The sequence below is a fragment of the Hesperophylax consimilis genome, chromosome 6 (assembly GCF_061612785.1).
Source record: "Hesperophylax consimilis isolate HC1 chromosome 6, BYU_Hcon_1.0, whole genome shotgun sequence".
In the NCBI taxonomy this organism is placed as follows: Eukaryota; Metazoa; Arthropoda; class Insecta; order Trichoptera; family Limnephilidae; genus Hesperophylax; species Hesperophylax consimilis.
In genome coordinates this window covers 2,694,870-2,721,448 of record NC_142841.1, presented here as the reverse complement: position 1 = coordinate 2,721,448, position 26,579 = coordinate 2,694,870, and the positions used below count along the sequence as shown (strand labels likewise).

At 33.5% G+C, this 26,579-nt stretch overlaps 1 protein-coding gene and 1 non-coding gene across 2 annotated transcripts in view; both read left to right on the top strand.

Annotated features, from left to right (window-relative positions):
- Nucleotides 1–24,518, top strand: part of LOC149422830 (ethanolamine-phosphate phospho-lyase) — a 43,288-nt gene extending 18,770 nt beyond the window's left edge. The window contains exons 4-10 of the mRNA XM_089632304.1: nucleotides 3,051–3,285; nucleotides 6,377–6,470; nucleotides 9,527–9,741; nucleotides 14,365–14,584; nucleotides 20,729–20,973; nucleotides 21,344–21,515; nucleotides 24,116–24,518. Coding sequence (XP_089488430.1) covers nucleotides 3,051–3,285; nucleotides 6,377–6,470; nucleotides 9,527–9,741; nucleotides 14,365–14,584; nucleotides 20,729–20,973; nucleotides 21,344–21,515; nucleotides 24,116–24,202 — 1,268 coding nt within the window. The 3' untranslated portion in view covers nucleotides 24,203–24,518. The remainder of the gene's footprint in view (nucleotides 1–3,050; nucleotides 3,286–6,376; nucleotides 6,471–9,526; nucleotides 9,742–14,364; nucleotides 14,585–20,728; nucleotides 20,974–21,343; nucleotides 21,516–24,115) is intronic.
- TRNAE-UUC (transfer RNA glutamic acid (anticodon UUC)) lies at nucleotides 8,555–8,626 on the top strand. Its single transcript has one exon. It is a non-coding gene; the product is annotated as a tRNA-Glu (tRNA).
- Nucleotides 24,519–26,579: the final 2,061 nt, after the last annotated feature.

The window sequence follows — 26,579 nt, the reverse complement described above, 5'->3', positions numbered from 1 at the left end:
GGTTGAAAAAAAAATTGAAAAAAAATACTACAAAGGGTATTTTCATAAAAAACAATGAAAACCGTTAAAAATGTGAAGTTGGTTTAAAGTTTATCTTTCTGATTCACAAATAGTCGTTTTGGCGGCAAATCGAAAATAGCACATTTTTAATCGCTGTACAAAATATATTCTTCTACAGGGTTTTCCAATAAGAGGTGTTATTTTGATATTCAATCGTAAAAGATCAATGGTTTCGTTGCTTGTGTGGCACGTAGCGCCGTCTTCTTGAATGTTAACGTTGTCCAGATCAATACCATCCAATTCCGTCCATAAAAAATCATTAATCATCTCTCGATAGCGCAATCCATTCACCGTAACTGTTGCTCCAGCCTCATTTTCGAAGATGATTTGCATTTGATTCACTCAAGTGAATTTTAATAATTTCAATGCGTTGTTGAAGCGTGTATCGTTCCATTTTTATTAATGGCGTAGTTTTTACTTGTCAAATATTAAAAAAATGACAGCTTTAAAAGTAACATCTACCAAAATAGCGGACTATTCAAAATAACACCTCTTATTGGAAAACCCTGTACATAAAAGCAAAATAAAAATACCTTCATTTTATTCGATAAAAATAAAATAATGCGTGAAAATACCCTGTTCGTTCATAACAACATTTCGGAACAATTATTTGATAAAACCATTTATGTCTAATTTGGTTGATGGATAAAAAAAATTATAATGAATCCACTCTGATTGATATAATTTAGTACTATTATTATGGTGCTTGTTTAGTGCTTAGTGATATAATGCAGCATGCTGAACATAGAAGCATGCTTGTTTTCCAGGTAATATCATAACATAACGTAGGTACTTTAAATTAATATATTCTAGAGACGCAGCGGTGCCGCTACGTGGTATTATTTTGATGGTCAATTAGCAGCATCTTGTTTGCAAGTACATTTCCTTGCAACAACCTTGTCTGATAAAGTGATTAGCAAAGTAACAAAGGTAAGTAATATAATAAACTTAACACTGATGTTCGGGCTGTTTATTAAATTAAATCTTAGTGGGGTTTATGCTATCCTTGGGAATTTCATGAACGTATGTTATATAAGGATCTTGGCAACCCTAAGCTCGCAAATAGTATATGCAAGTTTATGCTAATTTCTCGATACACGCGTATGCAGAAAAGCGCAGGGTTGAATTTAGTACAGTTACAGACTTGACATGAAACTTGGGCGGAAAATTGTAAAAAGCGCATTTCACATATTTTTTGCGAGAAGTCCCACAAAGGCAATGTCCTTGGGTATTATAGGAATTATTATCACAATTCTATGGTAAGAATAAAACATAAACACAAAGTGAAAACTTTCTTTGAAGATAAATAATATAAAATTAAATTATAAATAGAAAAAAAAATACTAAAATGAAAACAAAAACATAAGGGTTGACAATATCATATGATAAATAAATACTACTACAGATGACTGTTGACTAAGATAAATAAATACTACTACAGGTGACTGTTGACTAAGATAAATAAACATATACTACATATGAATGTTGACTAAGATAAATAAATACTACTACAGATGACTGTTGACTAAGATAAATAAATACTACTACAGGTGACTGTTGACCAAGATAAATAAACATATACTACATATGACTGTTGACTAAGATAAATAAATACTACTACAGATGACTATTGACTTAGAAAAATATATCTATTTCGGTGTATTTTCGCCAAGATTTTATTTCTTTATAATAGTTAATGTTTGGACGCGACATCAAAGGTTGTCTGTAATGAATTGTGAATTAATTGTACATTGCAATTGGGGTATTACATTTAAAAAACCAGCATTGATGTGAAAACGATGTCCACGTTTATTATGTACATCTAACACGTATATCTTTATATTATTTATCACTGTAAATAATGGAATAAATATTGTTTTCAAAACAAAACCATACCTGATAAAAAATTAATTGAAAATGGTGATGATTTCAGCACTTAAATTAAAAAAAATAATAAATTGAAAACTTTTCTTGATTTCGCCGATGTGATCGCAATTTTACAAGAATAATAATAAAATTCTACCTTACAGCGCGGCGGCTCCATAATATTGTTTCTAAAGACCATAGCTAATTGAACGTATTCCGGGAGTGTTTCAAATTCCTATAAAAAATTGTTTTGAAAGTTGAACCTTTTAGTATTATTTTGGTCGATGTCATTACTTGGTCTGAAGTGGCGCGCATTATAACCTCTATATCAATAGCAAAATACTGTAACTATGTAGGTCTCGTTCTGTAGAAGCTTAGACCCGACAAAAGTAACGAAGAAAGCCTTTGGACTCCGGGCATATCGCAAGCTTGAGAATTCCTCGAATGGACCGAGAGGTCCTGCCAAGAATGTTCAAGGACATCGTCAACATAATCTCCCATTATTTGTACATATTATTATTATGAAAAATATAAAAGACTTCAGTTTAGAAGGCAAAAAAGTGAACCTTGCGACTAAGGAAAGAATTCCGCTCCACCAACAAAAAACCAAAACATACCAATTCTGCTACAACCTCCATCATATATGTATTTTTATCAGTCAGGCAACGAAGCTTCAGAGATTAAATTCATAGAAGATTGTCTGAATCCGTTCATCACGAGATGGATATCCGTACATATTATAACTCTGTATTACCGTATGACGTGCTGTGATTTAGTTGGCCTATTACGCCGTTTAATGGACCGGTCTATCGGAATTGGATGCTGTAGGTATTATTGATGGAGCAGGAAGGGGCCAATGAGATGAGTAGTGACGACGCTATCACACAAAGCACGGGGAGGATAAATCAATCTATTGTCTCCGGAATTAGGGTATGGATGGAAGGGTAATATATCGGATTATGATTTCATGAATATATTATTTGCACAACTGGAATGGAAGGTGGTTGGAGATATGTTACAGCTAGCTATTGAGATGAAATTCATATGCTTTCATATTTAAAAAAAAAACTAGGTGTATTTTTTTTCCTTCAATTTACAGTAAAAACTTTCTTATTTTTTCACAGTTGGCCACTGTCACCCTCACGTAGTTGAGGCTGGCTGCCGTCAGATGTCTTTGCTGTCCACCAACAGCCGCTTCCTTCACGATCAGATAGTCCTTCTAGCCAAGAGGCTGACGGACACCATGCCAGAGAGCCTCTCCGTCTGCTTCTTCGTTAATTCCGGATCCGAAGCCAACGACCTTGCCCTTAGGCTTGCCAGGGTCCACACCGGGAACAAACAAGTCATCACCCTCGACCAGTGAGTTATAAAGGCTAATTGGGGCCCAGCTTTGATACTTGTGGTACGCCATACTTAACGCTAAGGAATAATATATACAATATAATTGCTTGTATCACTGTTTCTAGAATTATGGAATAACGTCCTATGCGTTTTGATGGCTATACACAACACGGAATCGTATAAGAAGAAAAATATTAACATTTCATATTGGTTGTTGAAGGATTTGGCCCAGTCAAAATTACGAGTATGTTTTGAAAATACGATAACGAATTACCAAAAATATGTGTTGAAATCATTCTGGTGGTTAAATTCCAGTATTCATAATACTGCGGGTTGATTGCAAATAATTTGATCGATGTGTTTATTCCTGGTTGGATTTTAAACATTTAATAAAGTTTAATTATTATAAGTTTGCGTTTGGAACATTTATACCTATCATAAATAATAACGTACAGTTTTCAAAATCAGATAAAACATTATATTTGATTACACAATAATGATGACCTACAGGTTTACAAGAGGCGCGATATTGATATGCATTTAAATGCTTCCATATGCACTTTTATATCATGTGTTTAACATTAGATTTAAGCTTGTAAGCGGAATAAACCCGCTACGAACATTTCACTCCATTCAACTAATGGCGTTGTTTTCTCATTTATTTCTTTCAGCCCATAAACACAATAACAATCGCAACGTTGGAGCATCTTTAGGCGCCAGGTCTGTTCTTCGGAAAGGCCTTTTGGGTCCCATTAAAGCCTAAATAAAAGGCCTCATTAATGGCCTGGTTTGGGCCGTCTCCGCTACGATGATCGTCTCTACGCCGATTTCAGTTGAGGGTATTAGTGTCTCATTGGCAATGGCAAAAGGTTTTAGACGTTGGTGTAAAATGCTCATCACACTGCCTTCGTAAGTCTATGCTATGTTTAAATTTCGCGATTTTACAATCAATTAATGTTTATTATCCAAAAGAAGTTCTCAAACTTAAAATTGACTAATTGGTACATAAAGAGGGTTTATTACCTACTAGTTTTATTTGAAACACTATATCTAAGACCGATTTGATGTACCAATAATATTTTATCTCTTTTGGCCAAACCCTGTAAACTTTGTCAAAACCAATGTTGCACTGATTACCCTACTAATAGATTGAATGTGAATCTTATCATATTATTCTTCTCAGAGGATAATATAACGCCAAGACTTATTATTGTGTTGAATTATCATACGAAATAATTGATATGTGAATAATTGTGTTTAAACTGAGTGAAAAAAACAAGAAACCAGATGACAGGAAGAAGAACCGCTGCAGAAGTAATTGGTAATAATAATATTTTCATTTTTCCAAGTTGCAAGATGCTGTGGACCCATACAAACAATTAATGATTTTTTCATCTATTTGGAGAATTTCTTATCAATCAATTCTTTTTGGGAGCCTCCTGTAAGTTTTTGTTGTTGCCATGCAGGTGGAAAAGAGTTTTTACAATCATTTCTTTTTGGGAGCCTCGTACAAGTTTTTGCTGTTGCCGTGCTGGTGGAAAAAAGAGGTTTTATCAATCAATTCTTCTTGGGAACCTCGTGTAAGTTTTTGTTGCCATGCTGGTGGAAAAAATAGTTTAGTACGAAATCTGTCTGCCGTTGGATTTTATTATGTACGCGCACTCTTTATATATAATATTATGTTTCATAGCAACGTCGTTAATAGATTGCGCAAATGTTTACAGAAACAAAAACGGGATAAAATTGAGATAGACTTTTTATTATTATGATTGCTTATCAATTATAAACAAAAGTAAATTCACGCACGCACTAATTTTGCCAATAAATTTTGATTGATTATGAAACTGACGTCATGCTACATAATAATAATAATAATTATAATATATTCCACGTCAGTCGTAACTTTATCATCATTACTAAATAACATTTTTTAATGACAGTTATAATGTGTAAACACGTGGTTGATTCTTTGGTTCATAATACACACTAGGGGGCAACGCGTGTTTTTTTTGCAATAATAGGATAATTAAATGTTTTTAAAAAAAATCACCACAAATTTTCGTATACAAAAAGTCACTAGCGAAAACTGCTATTGAAACACGCAAAAATTGACTTCACAGGGTAACATATTGAGTTAATGGTTCCTAATAGCCAAGCTGTGCAAATTCTCCCCGGTGAAGTCATTCGTATCTTGATTTAAACGCGAAATGCAATTCCACCGTAGCTTCTTGGGAATAGGTATTTTGTATGCACATACAAACTGCACACAAAGTACACTTGCCTTGAACAATGCAGTCGTAAAAGAAACAAACGCGTGCTTTGTCTGGCTTCTTTTGTTTGCTCAAACTGCAGTGGGAATTGCCTTTTTTGCAATGGACGCGATCGTTGCTTTTTTATCCAACGAATACTGTTGAACGGCTCAATATTATTTTAAAAAAAATGTTTTTTGATTTGACTCTTTTTAGCTTGTTCAGGAGAAATATTTGAATTGTCAAATTATCCTTCTGGGTTAGCTCGTACTCAACATTTCTAACATTTAAAAAAAGCGCCGGGAATTTTATCGGCCCAGAATGTCGCAGGTATCCGGACATTATACATAATATTTGAAATTCCAACACTTTTATGATTACCTTACTTATATTCTCGTAGGACAACCGTCTTTATACCGTTAAGATACCCCCAAAAACGTCATAAGTAGTTAATTTTAGTAAAAAAAATGAACCAACTATATTGTGAGGCAGACATGAGAAACGTATTAAATAATTTAAATGCCTAAAAATAATAAGCAAATTAAAGATTCAGGAAAAATCTAATAATATTTTCACTACTGAGATCTAAAATTAACACTTCCAAACAAGGCTAACAAAACATGCAAATTGATTTTCAGGAAGATTTGATATTATTTATTAAAATAGTCTTATATTTGATGAGTTTCCAGAGATTGATAGCGGGTTGTTTTTCATCCTGACATTGACTTATAATCCCAACATCCTTCTTTCATGGTCGGAGCTTTAAAGGTCGCAGCTTGTTTTTAATCGTACTTGGCCTTGATGTGAAGGTGTGTTATTATGGTGTTTAGGATGTTTCCTATCAATGATGTTTGTTGCAGCGCATACCATGGCCACCTTAACACCATGATTGACATCTCCCCGTACAAGTTTAGGCTTCCCGGAGGACCGGCACAACAAGATTGGGTTCATGTGGTGAGCAAAAATTAAATATATATATCATTTTTATTTATTTAGCTTCGTGGTTAGAGCGTTGTCCCGGTAAGACAAAGGTTCTGAGTTCGATCCCCACTTGCCTTTTTATTTTCAGTGTTTAGTTCTGTTTCGCGTTTAATTTAGATTTATTAATATTATCATCTTCTATGATTAAAAATTATATTGATTTGTATAACCTTCAAAAGTTATTCCAATACATTTAACATTCATTCTAGATACATGTAAACAAGTCATTGCCCAATTTATTTCAGAAAGAGAACATCAAATTTAATATAATTTAACTATAGAAACTACGTAGCTTTGTTTATCAATGTTAAAACAATGTTGTTGTTAAACAATGTTTTGTAATTTTCATAGTGATATATTTTCCATCTTGCATGGTGGAGTATCTAGTTTCGATTTTATTTCGTTTTTTACTTTTTATTTTTATTTTGTCTTCTATTTTCTTTTTGATTTTGCTTTGATTTTTTTTGATCTTGCTTTGATTTTTTTGTACATAAATAATACGTATCCGATACACTACCTAGGTTACACAAATAATACGTATCCGAGACACTATCTAGGTTAAATAAATAATAAAATTAATTAAATAAATATTATTTTTTAATTTCAAATATATTATTATGTATTATGTATTTTTAATTTTAAATGTATTATTTTCTCTTTAAATGTATTATGTAGATTATATTTTCATATTATAAAATGAAGGCCTCAGCACGGGCAAGCCACCCAGTGAGGCCTACATTACTGGAAAACTTAAAATGTAAAAAATATTGTACAAAATAAAAAAATAAAAAAAATACGTACCCGATACACTACTTAGTTCACATAAATAATATGTATCCGAGACACTATCTAGGTAACACAAAAAATACGTATCCGAGACACTATCTAGGTAACACAAATAATACGTATCCGAGACACTATCTAGGTAACACAAATAATACGTATCCGAGACACTATCTAGGTAACACAAAAAATACGTATCCGAGACACTATCTAGGTAACACAAATAATACGTATCCGAGACACTATCTAGGTAACACAAATAATACGTATCCGAGACACTATCTAGGTAACACAAATAATACGTATCCGAGACACTATCTAGGTAACACAAATAATACGTATCCGAGACACTATCTAGGTAACACAAATAATACGTATCCGAGACACTATCTAGGTAACACAAATAATACGTATCCGAGACACTATCTAGGTAACACAAATAATACGTATCCGAGACACTATCTAGGTAACACAAATAATACGTATCCGAGACTACCTAGGTCACAAATATAATCCGATAGATCTTTATAATCATGCAAAGACAGCAGCCAAAAATATGGTAATTAGTTAAGGACAATATTGGTAATTCTTGACTTAAGATATGATCGAGAAAAAAGACGGAAAATAATTTCTCATTTTTCTTGATTTCTTATTTTAACATTCAAGGGAGAAAAATTATATTTTTCGAATTTTGCTATTTTATTAAGAATCTCTTTAAAATATTCGTAATCCGGTTAAAAACGGGATTGCAGGCCCCGAACGAATGAATTGAAAGGTTACCTAGAAGTTTTTAGTAAAATACGATCACGATGTCGGAACACGTGTTCAGAAAAATTCTAATATTTCAGCATTTCGTCATTACATGTTATCAAGGTAAATGCAGGGGCTTGAAAACGTATTCCGATATATATATAACGAATTTACTAAAAGTTTATCAGGGAACAGCCGAGGTGTTCCAAACCGTTATTCGTGACTATCTCAGAGCGGGTTTTGCAATTTCACGACTCAATGCTAATATTCCGTTTTTTCTCACTGGTGTGCAGAAAGTATTGCCACTAAATACATACATATTATTTGACAGTTGCTTCGTACACAAAGATTTGTGATACTTAACATTGTATGAATAGTATTTCTTATTATATTTACAAATTTTGTCAGGGTTCTTTTAAGAAAATTAATTAGCAGTTGGCAAAGCGGGGTTTCTGCTTGAATGTGTTATTTTAAGAGAAAATTTTTATATTGGTTGAAGTGAAAATCTTGCATGGCGATCATCATCCCGTATGGTCTAGTGGCTAGGATAGCTGGCTTTCACCCAGCAGGCTCGGGTTCGATTCCCGGTACGGGAAATATCATAACAATTTTTTTTACGTGTCTTATAAATATTAATAATTTCGTGGTTAAATAATGTTACTAAAAGTTCCTTACTAAAAGAAATTTCTTTTGGTTAAAATTTAACGGAAATTTAAATATAAACGTATTATTGACTATTTATTCTTAAATATATTTAATTGTCAACTTTGTATATAGCCGTTTAGCAACATCACCCTTTTAATTAATACATATTTAATAAGTATAAGGAATATTGCATGAAGGAGAAATTTTTGAGGTCTTCTTTCGAGAATTCTGTATGTTAGCACATCCCCCTGGAAAAGACTTATAGTTTATTTGTGAAAACAAGGCAATAAAAAAATCAGTCAATTAAATCAAAACCGATTTAATCTTAAGAATATACCTTGTTATTTTTTTTTTATAAATTAGCAATACTCATTTTTCTCCGTGCATCACAAACATTACATGTACAAAAAAGTTATTCAAAGAGTTAATTAAATTTATCTACTATTTCTGAAACCTCATTCAATAGCAGCGTCCTCTTGTCATGCTGTGCTGTGCTAGAGCATCTGTTCTAGCGGGCGGTATCTGAAGTCGTGGTGACGACTACGGTTGAAGTTTTCACGCACTTAAAATCGTTAGTATTCCAAGAGGGGCTATCAATCGAGTTATTAAATTATATTAAGTATTGGAAACTCCACATGGTGTACGAATCTCGGATAATTTCCATGCTTCCGCATGTATAGGATTATGCCTAGTATTTTTTTTCTGGATTCCTTCCGGCATATTTATGTATTTAGTTTGGTGCGGAGACCATACACCACTAGCATACTTCATTTGAATACCTGCACTACCTAACGGATATATAATAACACAAATCCTGTGTATTCAAATTAAAAACGATATCATGTTCTTAGGCCCCCGTGCCAGATACCTACCGCGGCAAGTACCGCAGTCCTCGCGACGGCACTACGGAGGCCGAGCTGGGGGCGCTGTACGCAGGGGACGTGGGGGCCATCTGCGAGGACCTCCGGAACCGGGGACAGGGTGTGTGCGCCTACATCGCCGAGAGCCTCCAGAGCTGTGGGGGGCAGATCATCCCGCCGGAGGGGTACTTCAAGAAGTCTTACGAGTGAGTACCTACCTGAATCATATATAAAAATATCATGATATCGCTAAAGGTTCTCAGTTAACCAGACCACTTCATCCGCAGGTAATAGAAACAATGAGTTGGACCATGAAACGTCATTTCACATTAGTGTGAATCGCATTTACGCACACCGTTTAAGCCTGTGATAGACCACGTTATTTGTATATGAAACCACTGAAAAATAACATTTCCGAAAATTGTGGTTTGAAAGGTTTTACCAAAACACAGTCAATATGTGAATAAATCTTGAAAATTAAAAAAAAAAACATTTGTGCTATGCAGGTGAGGGGAAGAGAAGTGTAGTGAAAGTTGATGCAATTATCGTTGGAATAGAATTTTATTTGTTCAACTTTCATTTTGTTTCGAATTGGCAATTGTCACCGAGCAAATTACGAAAGTACTAAATCTATATTACATTCCATCACCTTTCATTGGAGCTAGAGCTATCGGGCTTGTAAGGGATAATGGGGCATTGTTAAACTAATCGACTATCAAAGCAAGTAATATTCCTTGATTAGTACTAGGACCAAGTTGTTTGAAACCCCGCTATATTTGACATTGACATAAAATCCACAGTCGGCGCTTTTTTTTTAGTTTAAATTTGACTTATGACACTAGATCTTCAGCGTTGATCAAATTTTAAGGAGGGTTGTTAGATCAGGCATCAAACCAATGAAACAGGGTGCGGCAAAACAGACAGTGCTGTTTTGAAAGGCTATTAAAAAAACCTACAGAAATGTGGTTTATTTTATTTTATTAGGTACATCATTCCGTTTTATGCATCAAGTCCTAAAGATGACATCAGAAAGATGATGCCCCCCAGCAGCGATACATTGATGAAGGCGATTTCTGAAGTTTATGGCCGCATTTATGTAAAAAATATGACACGAAGAACCACAAATGAAAAAAATATTTACATTGGACGTCTAGATGATTTCAAAAATATTATATAAATAAAAAGGCACACCGTAACAATAATAATAATGACTGACACTATACTAACTTTGGAACCAAGTGACCTATCAAAATTACACAATAATTGTTTTAATTTATTGCACAAAACTTAAGGTATATCGGCAATTTCCCTCCGAATTTGATCCTTGAGTTCTTTAATGATGGGAGGCCAATGCTTAAAAACATTTTACAATAGGAAGAAGTCGCAAATTGTAGCCAAAAAGCCCGCTAAGTGGCGACGAAAGAGTGTCCATTTTCAAGAAACGTGCGGACAGCGAAGCCAAACCATGATAACGACTGAAAACGGCTCAACCCTCCCGACACAAAAAGACCTCTCTCAGGTTCATAACCCCGCCACATGGGATGTACCGTCCTTTCAAAACTAAACTGTTTGCTTTGTTGTACCCAGTATATTGAAACATCTGGTAGTAACCAAATAATAGAAAATCAGACGTGAAACACCCACATTGCAAAGAAGACGAGAAAATCCATAGAATAAAAAAAATATTTTTTACCATCCCTGTCAACCCTCACCCCCTCTCCCAAAGGTTGTGCATATAAACCATAGTTTAAGGAATAATTATACCAGCCTGAAGATGGCTATAATAAGCTGAAACCGACAACGGTTAAAATATAAAAAAGCTGGAAATTTTTTTTTTTTTTCAATATGTAATTATAATGGAATTCCACCACAGTATTAAAAATAGAAATATTAAGCTAATGGTTTTCAATATGAGATTTACCGATTTTGAAGTGGCAAATAATGTCAAAAAATTCAAAATGGCACGATTGCTGATATGATAACGACGTCCAATGTGACAGAGATTCAAACAACTAGGCCCTTTTGACGGCTTGAAAAGGTTAACGGTTTGTTTTGCGGTTTGTAATACAAATTAGCATTTGTAAATTATAAAAAAAATTTATAAGCAATCATTAGTCGCTTTAAATATCCATACAATTTGAAAATATCTCCCGAGTAAAAATAAATGCCACCGACGGGAATTGAACTCACGCCTTCTGATGCCCGGTCAGGTGCTCTGAGATCACTGAGCTACGTCGGCTTATTTCCAACACGCCAAATAATTCAATATGTTCTAGTACTCCAATAAAAAATTACTGCTTATTTTTTTTCAGCTTTAAAATAACCAACTTTATTTTGTAGGAAATGCTTTGTTAGTGCTAAATTTCCCACTAGATGGCGTCGAGACATATTATATCTACATTTGTTGGTGAAATATTTTGACTTGTCAAATATTATTATTTTTTTTAATGATAAACTTATGTTTATAAGACAAGGTTTTTTTGCATAGCACAAAGGATAACAAATTATTATAAGCAATAATTAGTCGCTTGAAAAATCCATACAAATTGGAAATATCTCCAGAGTTAAAATAAAATTAATTTTATTTTCGGAATATAAATTATTTTGCTATGCATAAAAAAACCTTGTCTAATAAACATATTTCATCATTAAAAAAATATCTTTGAGACCTTGTTTTCATATAGAATTATAGAATTTATCAAAATACATAGAAAACATATTAATTTAGATTAGAGGCAATGCTAAAAATCAGCTGCACTCCAGCTCCGGGATGAACAGCTAATCAGTGACCTTTTTGTCAATATTGTAGTGTACGTCAAATATTATGTTGTGTTACTAACTAATGATCTATCGAAATAATGTCAGTAGACGAGATGGCTTTGCTTTTGGGTCTCATCTAGGCGTTGTATGTTCAATTCCTTGGCTGGCTAAGTCCGCCATCACAACACAAGTAGCATTTTCCGATTACTGTGGTGGTAGTATTAGATTTTAAAATATTATCGAGTTATTCGAAACCCGAGAATGTTTTTATTAGTATAACTATTATTTATAATCAAAAATATCACTATGAATCCAGTGCAAGTTTTATTGCCTTCAAGTGAATTAATTTATAATATATTCATATGCAATGAAGTTATTTAATTACGCTTTGAAACGGTTTTCCATGATATCATAAATAAATAAATAAAAGCATTACTTTATACCAATCAAATTAATTTGCATATTGCATGGTGGAAGCAATTTGCCTAGCAAAACCGCATTAGATTGAAGTAGCATTGATAAATGATTGCGGAAAAAGGCAAATTAATCAACAACAAATAAAGTTAAAAATATAGCCGGATAAATGTGATGGATCGCCATGAAATATGGGACGACAACATGAATTCAAAAGTTTTAAAGTTAAACAAACTTTTAAAAGTAATCCAAAATGAAAATCTGTAAAATAAGGTCTTCGTTAATCTTTTACATTCATCAATGATCATTTCTATCGTTGAAGTTTCAGTTTTTTGATGTCCGTCAAACTTAAAAGTTTTAACAGAATTCGTAACCTATTTTTTTAAATGTGAAATCGCAAAAGAGGCCCAACTGCTCCCAACCTTCTAGAGGCAGTGAGACTATGGCTTCTCCAATTGGGGTATGTTCAAGGTAGTGGGGATGGGAAAGAGATGGAGAAGAGGAACGTGGGGAAGTCCCTGGATGTTCAGATATTGTCACCAAATTATGGCCAAAGCCATTTCAAGTAACGTTTCAATTCCGAATGGTGGTCTTACACCAGGGCCATATTGAGAGTATCTTAAATATACTATATATTATATGTGAAACAACATAAATTTATCAAATAAAATTCGCGACCTTTGGATTGCTAGTCGAGAGCTTTTCCCCACAACCACGGGGGTTACGACAAATGCTTGTATTGCGGCGGGAATTGAATACGCAATTAATAGAAAAATGCAATTATGCCACTGTATATGAAAGGTTGACCCAATAATGTTCATAAATTTTGAGAAATCAGAAATAAATTGCTTTCAATTCATAACTTATAAACCACGCGAATTCGAACCTTCAACTTTCAAATTAGTGTCAAATGCGTAGATCACTAAGCTAAAAAGATGTAATTTGATATCGATACAGCATCGATAATATGGAATATCCAACTGTTTTTTTTCTACCGAAAACATAAAGAAAAAAACCATAATGAGGGCATTTTTGTTAAAATTTTATGTTGACGAATGAATTTTCTATAATGATTTTGATTTACGTGAATATAGCGTTATTGACATTACGACGGCCAACGTCTGTAATAGCTGTCTTACCAGCCAGTGAGGTTTTCTGCGTCATAATGACGTAGCCAGTTTGAACCATTTTTAAAATCGATAATTATGAATGAAAATTACTTATTTTTAGTACGATCAGAATCAGAAAAATAAACTTTAAATATTCCGCATATGTTTGATGGTATCCATAGTCTGTGAAAATATCCCAAACGTTAGACTTTCAACAAGTCTTTCCTGTTCGAAAATATTTTTATTCATTATGTTCTGTCATTTACTAGTCATCACTTTTTGCGCTCTTCTTGTTATTCTTCTGAGTCGTTGTCTCTATCTAATTCCCTTCCATGCTCCAATTACTGTCCTGATAAACCGAATCCCACTCGTAATGGTTCCGCTATCCTGCACGCCAAGGGGCACCGCGGACACCAATGTTCCGGACGCTTGTGATACTTGATCATCCTCCGCATCATCCTCTGCATTCCACTTTGCTAGTGACTGTTCCAGGTTCATTTGACTCTTCTTTTGTTATCCTAACACCTGATTTGTATCTTTCCCCAGGTACGTGCGCGCCGCAGGAGGAGTGTGTATAGCCGACGAAGTGCAGGTGGGCTTCGGTCGCGCGGGTAGCCACATGTGGGCTTTCGAGACACAGGGAGTGGTGCCGGACATCGTGACCATGGGCAAACCCATGGGCAACGGGCACCCTGTGGCTGCGGTCATCACCACCAAGGCCATCGCCGCCAGCTTCAGAGACACCAAAGTCGAGTACTTCAATACGGTGAGAACCTAACAACTAATATAGTGGAGTTCTACAACGTCATTGAGTTGCATAGAATTAATTATAATTAACAATAACTAGAATAGGAGGAAGCGTAACGAGACAGGTGGTAGATAATTGGAAATAGTGTTACAATTTTAGCAGGAATAACATTTAAATTACTACTTTATATTTCTATACGTAGTTAACCACTCGAACGATTTTTGGAATACTATGGCAAGCTTGCATAAACGTCTTGAGCGTTCGCTTTCTGTAATGTGCGAAATTTATAGAACCCAAAAATATCAGATGAACGGCGAAATCTAGGTCGAGTCATTGACTTCATCAAACCGCAGTAAGCAGGTCATGTATTAAGTTTCCATATTTATATTTTGAGGAATGGTATAAATTAAATCGAAAACACTCGAGTGGTTTTAATTAAATTAAATTTGATTATGACACTTGTCAAAATCAACATAATCAAAATAAAAAAATATTTATAATGTAAAAAGAAAGTTAAGCGCCTACCTGAAAAAAATAATCTGTTTTTGACAGACCGACGCGAAGCGACGAAATTATAACAACTGTTTTTACATAATATGTTCTCCAAGTTTTATAAATCCTAAATTTAGGCAAAAGCAAAAAATGTTTTGTTCGTTGATTGGGATGTCCATTCATCGTAGTGATGCGGATTTGGCGTCGGTACTGGGTTTAGTTCTTAATTATGCTTTTATTTAACTTTTTTTTATTGTACGACAGATTATTTATCACGTTTCAGTACAAGATTTCGTATACAACGTTTGGGAAGAAATTTGTTTCAAAAAACATTTCAACTTATTTAGAAATTTCATTCAATAGCACAATTATCTTGTTATGCTATGCTATGCTTCAGATTTTATTACAAATTGTCATCTTTTAAATCAAACATGATACTCGACAAGTCGTAGAATTTAGATAATTTATTATAGTTAATTAAATTATCTTTTGTCCATTTTCTCATACCAGCCCCCTGTACACGAGATAATCACGCAAGCGACATGTCGTAATCTCTGTATGTAGGTACTCACTACTCACTATTATAAGTTAGTTTGACAGCAAGACTGAAACTGCCGCGCCGCGTTGTTTACCAGATCGGTGGCAGCATTGGCCTCTCAACATCCAGTCAAACACCGGCTCAGTCAACACCCATGTTAAAAATAGCACGATCCACGTGCGTTTGACATGTCTGGCTTTTGTAGCGCTGATAAAGACGTGTCAATAATAGTACCTATCTATTGAATGATATAAATAACTCTATTTATATGATAAATGTTAACACATCAGTTTGTTGATTTCCATTAGGGATATTTTGTGTAATAATATTGTAACGATGTCAGCATAGCTAACTTTCTTGTTGTATTTTCGTTTATATTTGAATGTGTTCCAATTTGAAATAGTAAAACAAAAGTGAAGGATTTGGTTTTGGCAGGTGGATTATTGGCGGGAAACATGCAGCGTTACGAAGGCGAGAAAAGCTGTTGTGGAATAGTGACTTGGTCTGAGATTGGTTGAAGTTTTGAGAAATTTACTGTGGACGTGGTGTAATAAGCATGATTTGAATGGGAGGTAGAGAGTATGTTGAATTATTATATAAATCAAAAGAAATGTGTTGAGCTAACAAGGAACAGTAAATAATATTCTTGGGAAGAAGATTTTTTTAAACAGATAAAAGCTGGCGCCAATATTTTCAGTCGTGCCTATTTACTATGTCTTTGCTAAGGCATTAGAGCGCCGGGTTCTTTCATATTAGCTAAGCGTTTGCTGTATCTTCAAATCGACCGCAATTCGCCAAAACAAGTTTTAAATTAAATATAAAATAAGACAATCTGCAAAGAAAGTGATATTAAATACAAAATCTTCCATGAAACATTTCATTTTCTGGAACAACTTTTTATTTAACTTACTTTGAAGGTTATACCCATAAATGTAATATATCACTGAAAAAGAAGATAAAACCAATAAATCTGAACGAAACATGGAAATAAACAAGATACAGAAAAATAAAAGATCACAACTACGAATCGAACCCAGGATCTCTTGTCTTATTGGGACAGCCGTCTCAACTACTCGACCATTGGGACCTATTTATTAAACGTCATATTTGTCGATCTCATATTTCAAATTTAAAATTAAAAATATCATTTCATACAACTAGTTTTTCCTATATTTTGGCAACTTTATTTTTAAATTATCACAAAGTATGTAACGAAATTGGTTTTTATCCTAGATAGTGTCTCAGATAAACATATCCGATTTTTTTGTGGTTACAACACCTATCCCGGTTAAACAAAAGATCCTAGGTTCGATTCCTAGTTGTGTTCGTAATATTTTCTTTATCACCACCAATTTTTTTTTTCATATTTCAATTTTACTGATGTAATGATAATTCACTTACACCGATGTAAAGATAACATTATTTGTCACAAATAAACAAAAAAATGAGTTTGCATAGCTTATCAGTTAACCTTCATAAAAAAATAATCTTTAAGATTTGGCCTCATAAATCAAATTTATTCATCTTGAAACAGCAATCCTTGTAGTACTTTACGAAGATCATTCTCTCGGCATGCATGAATCATTTATTACATTAAATATCACGACGCTATCATTCATGCTTCTGTTTTTATCCGGCCGCGTAGAACTAAAAAACCGGAATTTTGTTATGACAACTTATCAGTTGTTTACTTGTCAATAAATCTTATCAATTTAAGTAACCGCTCAGTGAGTAAGTGATAACTGGCACTTCAATTGGATTATTTTATTTAATGCTTGCATCTGGCATAACAGTGCTTGAGCAGATTGAGGGCATTGAGCGCAATTAATTTTATTATCAGTTTTTGTCTCAAGTGGTGCTCAGGTCAGACGTATTATGAAATAATATTTGTAAGAAGCACCCTAATGCTAAATGCACGGCCCTGTTACATAATATATATATTAATGTGTTTAAAAAAATAAAACGTGTTTTAAGAGTGTAAATAGTTTTATATGAGTTGCAAATATGTATTTTTTTGTTTGTTTATTATCTAAAACAGAACAGGAAAATAAACAATTTTACTATTAAAAATGTTAATTTCGGTGGTCCGTAACTTCGGTTCAATGAACTCTAGGACAGGTATTTGCTTTGAGTTTAAGTTTCGATTTGAAATTTGAAACTGATTGTGGAAATAATTCATACAAGCGGTAAATTAGGTATGCACCAATTTTTTTTGATTTTCATTAATAAATAATTTAAAACAATTGATTTAGATATTTTGACAGATTTTTCCAGTTTACTTACGGTGTTTTTTTCGATAGATAAATTTTGGATCGTCTCTAAAATTGACATTGTTTTAGTTTAAAAGGCAATGATCCTGAGGCAAACATATTTTTTTAATAAATACTTACAGCTTTACATATATCCTACCATTATAATACCCGTGATTTTTCAGGGGTTTGCGCTAGTACGACTAATCAAGATAACATTATAGATCAATATCAGATAGATATTGCAATTTACGATATGTTTAAGTTTTCTTTAAAGGTAAAATACAAATTAGTAACAAGAATAGCAATAATTTTTTTAACTGTTTAGCTTTCGTCACAGATTTCTCCAACAATGGTTCTCACTTTTTTCTTATCAACACTTTACAATGATCGTCTTTGTTGAATTTTTGGTAGTCAGTATAATTAATTTATCTGTTTTTAGATGCTAGTCTCTTGATGCACAATTACGCTAACATAACATTTAATTTTAGCTGCAGAAGTTTTGAAATGAAATAAATGAATTTCAGAAGTGAAATAAATGATCGAACCTAATTTATTGTAACGCTGTTTTCTGCAAAAAATCATTTGGCTGAAGCGTTTTATATGCGACGTACTTATACTACATAGTATACAAAAATAATTTCATAAATAGAATATTAATACTGGAAGAATCATAATATATTATGTCGTATGTTATATTTAAAAGTAAATTACTTGAAAACTAAACAATATTCCCGCACGTGTCTTGTCTGTTGATTCTACTCTTTGTTTCTCTCAGCTTTCTCGTTTCTTCGAAACTGAAGTTGAATCTCTGCAGAAATTTTCGGTTGTCTGCCTTCGTATTTCTATTAATGCCAGTCTTTCTGAAAAAGTAAAATCTAAACAAGTTTTTCTCCAACAACTCCCTCAACACGGATATGGAAGGGCTTCTTAAGGAGAGGAAAATGGGGAAAATCCATTTCGCAGTGTACACAGGTATTGAAGGGATCAATAACGGTTATTCGATGCATCATCAGCATTCCAATTTATCAGTGTTTGAACGATTGCAATCTATTAGTTGATGTCGGAGAATTTATTAGGCGGATAGCCAGTTTTGATATTAAGGTTTTTTTTAATTTAGGTACTATAGACAAAAGCTGTAGGTATACCGAATTTAGGTGCTATGGACAAAAGCTGTATACCGAATTTAGATGCTGTATACAAAAGCTAAATATCTAATTTTGGTGCTATAGACAAAAGCTAAATACCGAATTTAGGTGCTTAATCGTGGGGCGAACTTACAATTTATATACGTTCAACAGTTGTTTATTATTATCTATTATGGATATGTTTGTTCAATGGAACCCATATACCTGAACTAGTCACTTAAGAAATAACCTTAATATAATGAAATACTTTTTAGGGAGATTGCTTCGCCTGGAGGAGATTCAAATTTAATGTCAATCAATTTTCATCCTATTCGAAAGTTTAAATTCGACGAGGTTAGTTTTGTTCTAACAGGAAACGATTTCAAAGAAACTAACCATTATTTGCTTTGAAGTTTTCCCTGCCATTGTCGTTTCTGTGACCTTTTAAGGGTTTACAAATAATGAATTCACATGACCTATTCTATCGTTCATGTAATGATGGAATTGGTCTATACGACAGGAGGTTTGAAACTTTGGTTGGACATTTAAAAATAATATATTTATTTTATAGGGATTGGAGAACCAATAACATTCAATCGCCGATTTCGTGGCATTCTAACGATAACAGTTTTCTATTCAGTGGATATTCCTTTGTGATTTTTGTGATGAGTTCTTTTTTTCAATTACCCGATGCATTGTGCGCCTCTAAATATGGTTGGTGGGAAGCGTGGGAAGCCTGTGAAAGTTAATTGTAATGACACCGTCATTGGAAGCTCCCTAATTGATTTGTTCAATTTACCCGTGAACGCACGGAATACATTATTGTTTGGGCTTTCATATTGTATTAATTGATTTTGCGATTGTTCTATCCATAATTAAATATAATTTCGAAAAGATTTGTTTTTAATAATCGCACGGAATAGGATATATTACTGAAATGAGATAAAATTATTAGTTTTAAAAATGAAATAATATAATCCTTCAATACTGTTCAATGTGTTCTCTTCTCCTAAAGTTCTGATAGACCAGTCTTAAAAACGGCAAATTCACATCCGGAAAAAAAGCCGGCCATAAGAATGTTGCAGATGCATTCGTCGTATTTCTCGAAAGTGCAACGGTGTCACATTGAAGTACAAAAAAGGTTCTTTGGAACACCTTCCATTCCAATACCGGTTAAACACGCAGTCTTCCCACCTGATGCTTGTGTTCCAAAAATAGCGATCCGCCCAATAGAGGAATTGGTCGTTTCGAGCAAAGTTTAGTGCTTTTTTTCATTCATCAAAGACGTACCTACTCAGGGTCAGCAGTGATATACAAAATACACAATTGTTATTCTATGGCCGAGTGTAGCGCTACTCATGATCTCACGACTGTTGATCCCCCGATAGTATTGTTGATAAATATTTTTGCCAAAAGTAATGCCGCGTCCCCAAAGGATTATTTTGCGAATAAAGTGTCTGAGGGATGAAATGGAAGAGGGAACAACTATCTCTGAGAACAACTGTCCGGGGATTCGCTGTTTGGGGTATCAACTGTTGGGTATCAATTGTCAGGGGATCAAGCGTCATGGAATCATTAGAAATGTAGCAAAATCTATCACAATTAATTGTAACTGTAAGTTACTCGTATACTATAATAATAATAATCCTGATGGCACGATGAAAATATGAAAGGCTCGTCCTTATAAACTATGCAAATAGCGAAGCTCTTCACTTTACAATTGTCATGAAATTAATAATTTCACACTATATCTCAGTATGGCGGGAACCCAGTATCCTGCGCTATCGCTAACGCCGTGCTAGACGTGCTCGAGGGAGAGCAGCTCCAGGCGCAAGCTTGGCGCGTGGGCGAGCACCTGCTGCAGTCCCTACGCATGCTGGGCGCGCGCCACGCGCTGGTGGGCGACGTGCGTGGGCTGGGCCTGTTCTCCGGTGCAGAGTTGGTTCTGGACAGAGAGGAGAGGACGCCGGCGACGCTTGTGGCGCAACACGTGGTCTCAAGGTCAGTCCAGCATATGATACCCTATTGTAATTTATCCCTTGTAGGAAATACATACACTTATTCCATTCCATATTTAAAAATATATATAATTCAACGTGTATTTTCAACGTGTCATATTGAAACAATTTTTTGACCACTACCCGTTGAGCTTATTATTGCCATTTTTAGAGTGGGGCAATTATTTCTTAAGCTATCCGTTTTGCGAAGCTTTGATATACGCGCGTTATATAAAATTATCATAATATTTTTTGTGGATAGATAAATATCTTCACATTGATCAACATGAGATTTAAATTTCTTCGTTAATATTGCAATGTACCTGTAACCAGTGATTTTAAAACATCTGAATGGGATTGTGACTTATTTTTAGGATGAAGGAAGAACACATCCTGATCAGCAGCGACGGTCCCGATAGCAACGTGCTGAAGTTCAAGCCACCCATGGTGTTCACAGAGAGGGATGTGGATAGATTGATCGCCACATTAGATGTCATCTTGTCAGAAGTGGAGGCTGAGATGGGACCCAGAACACTAACACTCGAGGTAATGTTTTTCCCCGATTTTTTTTTTGTTCAGTTGAAAACGTCAATGGGTCTCCACAAACCAGCATCTCCCGATCTGGCAAACCACGCATCTGGTGGGCCGGCGCATCCTGTACACACCTCACCCGATGAACCTGTGCACCGCTGCTACTTGGGGTGATCTATGGCAGGGGTGTTGGTTTTACAATAAATGGTTCCAGGGACGGTGGTACCCAGAATTAAATCAAAATAATAATTATTATATCATTATTTTGATTTAAATTTATTTCATTTTCTCACTATTCTTTTTTTATGATGCTTTCTAAAAAATACGTTAATAAATTTGATTTTTAATAAAAAAATACTGCTGGTCTTCAAAACAAAGAAAAGGACAAGGAAAAGACGACCTCAAACTTTACTTTTCTTTCTTCCATCTCAACAAATAATGTATTAATTAGTTGGTGGGATTCGAAAGATCATTTAAAAAAATAATCGTACTGTTTTATTTGATTATTAGTATTCGGCAATTAAACTGTGTAACCCTAGTAAGATAAACGTAAATTATTAAAAATATCCAATCTACATAAGTGAAGTTATCATTATCGAATCCAAATGAAAAAAATATGTTTATCCTTTCTTTCTTATGCCTTGAATGTTGATCAATTAAATTTTCGTAAAATAGGACGAAGTTACAAAAAGCATTATTAATTCCTATTTGCCTGTTTTATAATATAGGGATCTCGTATTAGGTATGATATCTAATTTATCTGATAAATTATATTGCAGTATAATAACGTTGTCTGTTCGTATCTCAAAACGTATTAAACTTGTTGACCTGTGCCATTATATGAAACTCCAGTACGAAAAGACGTTTTAGTTAGATAACGAGTTTACCCCTGTAAATATTGCGTTAAAGATATTATAATAATTGTATTTGTTTCAAAGTTAATTGTATTTGTCTCCGTGTAATTTACATAGTTGTAAAAGTGTATTATTTGAAAGTTACTATCACAACCCAATCGGGCAGATAATAATGTTTTGAAACACATTAAATTGTTAATCGAAAACTTGGCTTCCACTTGGGGAACTTCCAACCATACTTTTGAAGAAAAGTAGAGTTACGTGACTTCATTGTATTTGCTTGATATCGACTGTGAAAAGTCAATCACAAAGAAAGAAAATTCTTTTTAACTGTACGCTTTAAAATGAAATAAAAAGGAAATTTGTAATATCATGTTACGTACAATAGTACTTACGGAAAAAAATACAATTATTGGTTTTATACTTTCTTTGTTATGAGTAAACACTGCAGGTGTGCGTTATGTGAACAGTTCACTGAGAGGAAAAATGAACTCTGCGTAAGCAGGAACTAGTTATGCGCGTATTTTCTAAGGTACCGAAAGGGTGTTATTTTCATCAATAACTGTTTTATCTTCTTTTAACAATTTTCGACTAATTACTAAACGTTGGGAATATCAATAAGTTAATTTTAGTGTCTTAAACGTAGCTCAATATCTCAATTTTTTGTTCTAGCAGGAGTTACAATCTTTGAATGTGGGATCTGTTCCATGTGTTATTAAGCTCTTGGACCTAATAATCTTGAAAGCACGATCTCTGAACTTAGTATCTGGACTACGTCTTAGGTCCTCCGTCCTTTGAATAGTTATTGTTGGTATTCTCGGGAATATAATATTATTTTCAACAATCCCAAAATCATGTCAATTAAACAAATCTTTTCTAAAACAATACATACTCCTCTAAATTCATAATAAAACACAAGAAACAGCAAATAATACACATATTTATTAGAAGCACTAGATATCAATGCATAAAACAAATCCAATAAGCAACTACGAATATATTATTTAGACAAAAATTCTTATATTACAGTATTTTTCTATAACATAGTTCCACTCTCATTCAAAAATCACAACCTAATAAGATTTAAAATTCAAATAAAACGCTGGAAAGATTTGAAATAGAAAATATACACACACCGAATCATACTGAAACAGAAATATACACACACTAAATAATACTGAAACAGAAATATACACACACCAAATAGTACTGAAACAGAAATATACACACACCAAATAATACTGAAACAGAAATATACACCCACCAAATAATGAAACAGAAATATACACCGAAAAACTACATAATTTAATATAATATATCGGTTATAATTCTTTCAACCACTTTAATTCAAATTCATTTTTAAATAGTTACATTTATCATAAGCACCTAAAGGAAATCCTTAGCAACGGGAGATCACTGTGAGGTTATCAGCATCTCAATTTGTTTCTCATAAAAATAAATAGAATAAAACACTTACGATCAATTGAAACCGAACTCTTTATAGACAGCGGAAAAGTTTCCTTGCAGAAAACATATTTTATAAAATTTTCATATGATATAAGGGTGAAAATAAATGAAAGAAGACTATGTATGAGATGATGTATGAATGTGAATGAGGCAAGAGTGTGTGCCAAGATCGAGTTGTTTGGCAGTCGTCCTCTCTGCCTACCCCTGCGGAAACGGCGTGATGGTTAGTTAGTTAATTAGTGAAATAAATAATAATTTTAAATGTTTAGATTCTAATCCAAAATTTATTTTCAGGTTTCTATGACTGCGATGGACTCTTCACCCCTTTCTTCTCCCGAGCCCGCTACTCATTTAACAGACATCCCTATCAAGTCTTCATAAAGATAATATGTAATTAAATCAAACTGTAATATATATAATTATATTATAATTATAATTAAGCGCAGCTATTAAACTAGCAAACAAATTTGAAGAGTTTTAAAGAAACTTCAGAAAGGTGATTTTTAAAAACTAATTAAGTCTTGTAAAATTATATCAAATTGATATAAAATTATCAAAACCATTATTATGAATAAGTAAATTAAATCATTTTTCGTTCAATACTCATAATCTGTTAACATGACCTGTCACTTGTTATCAATCATTATTATCACAATATTTAAAAAAGAATAATAAATTACATCTAACATTTACACATCAGAATCATAATATTTAAAAAGTTTTATTTTTTGTAAAAAATCATATTTAGCAAAATTGTTAGATTAATGTTTACTATTTAAATTTATAAGAAAAAAACATTGTAAATAATACTATTGTACCTAACTATATTAAAAAAAACTTAAGTTTTTTCATTATATTTACATTTATTTTACATTATAGTCTTACACGAGCGCCATGATATATATGTCTGGTCTTGGCCTGGAAATCTATGGCAAGCGACATGTTGACAAAGGACAAGCCCAGATATATTATGAGAGTATAGCGCACGTGTGAGACTAGCCTTTGATATTACTTAGTTACGAACAGGTAGCGGCGTAATATGAGTTAATAAAAATTAGTATTTTTATACGCTAAGAGGTAAGTACAGCTATGAAAACATAAGAATTTACTAATATGATTTAAGATTTTCACGGCCAAACGTTGGCTAAAGAAGGAGTTAGCGCAACACGGCATAACACCCCAAAAACAAATAACAAAAATAAGAATTTACTATTCATATTTTCACCACATGTCACCAATTTTTTATCCTTTGTCAAAGTTAGAAAACCCATCTGGCAATATTTTGTTCGAGTTTCGTTGAATAATGTACGTACGTACCTACGTTGGCGCGCTTTTGCAATCACAACGAAATGGCACGGCACCATTCGTCTCATTTTTAACTATTATTATTTAGTGTGTACGAAAGAGCGAGGACACTTTTTGACACACTTGCTAATAACAGCTGTTGAACACGAGATTCAATGCAAATGACAGTGACGGAGTGTGGATTTTTTTTATTTATATTTTGTTTTTAATGGAAAAAAAATGTTACCGGACAGCAAAGCGCCGATAAGATTTTTTACTCCAAATGTGCTGAGGAATAGCTGGTTAAAGTTTGTCGGGTACTTGCCGATACACCCTGTATATATATATATATATGTTTTTGGTTGGTTGTGGAAAAATTATAGATTTTGCCCAAAATATGAGATGGGCTGATGACGAGAGTGTCGATTTCGGCCGGAAGCCAAAATAAAGGTATTTTTTGAGGGGATCTACGTCACAGGCCAGGAAACTTTAGACTGAAGACTAAATTCTCATTAAAATAATGATGGCTTTATAGTGATTTAGTTTTGGAGTATTATGCCGTGCTGCCCACACATCTTACAAATATGCCCTGATGATGTACAATGATGCTATCCGAAATGTCGGCTAAAGAAGGATGTAGCGCAACACGACATAATACCCCAAAAATAAACCACTATAATACTTTTGGCCGTGAAAATCATAAATCATAAACAATAATGAACCGTTTCACACGTGCAATTTTAATAATTCATAATTATATAAAAAATTCAGGCGTTCCACTGTGGAAGATACTCTGATTACCTACTGGGCTAGTGAACGCCCACCATTTAAAATAAAAAAAATTAACATAAAATGACTTTACAATGTTTAGTGACCAGTTGAATAGCCAGGTATTTACCTACCTCCCTCCTAACACCCGTTGTTTTCTTCTTCCTCATAACATTTCCAAAATCAGAATGACATGTTTTTAAAAAAATAACTCAGTATTTTGGTTTGGTTATTCGCGGAGAAAACTTTCAAACCTTTCCATTGCACTATTTCATTTCTTTTCCCTCTTCACTTTCTCTTGCCTAACAATACTGCCATAAATTTGAGATGCCATAATCTGCGGGCAGACTCTTTTATAATATAATAATATCACATAATAAATAAATATAACCCCTCGGGCCTAAACAAAATAACAATATGTCAACAAAATATTCCCGAATGACATTCAATTTCAAATAGATTCGCTGTTTTTGAACGAATCCATAAATGAAATATTGTTTTTGAAGACAGATAGATGGAAGAGTATTAAAACGGACGAATGAATTTAATTTTGAACTCTTAGGTAGATAAAGTTTTAAAAATGTTTTTTTTTGTAATCTCTCTTTACCACTTACAACCACGAAATTAAAACACACATTTATTCATAAAAACGAATTATAGAGGGTATTGTCACTTCACTTTTGCTTTGTGTAAAAAAATGACCGTT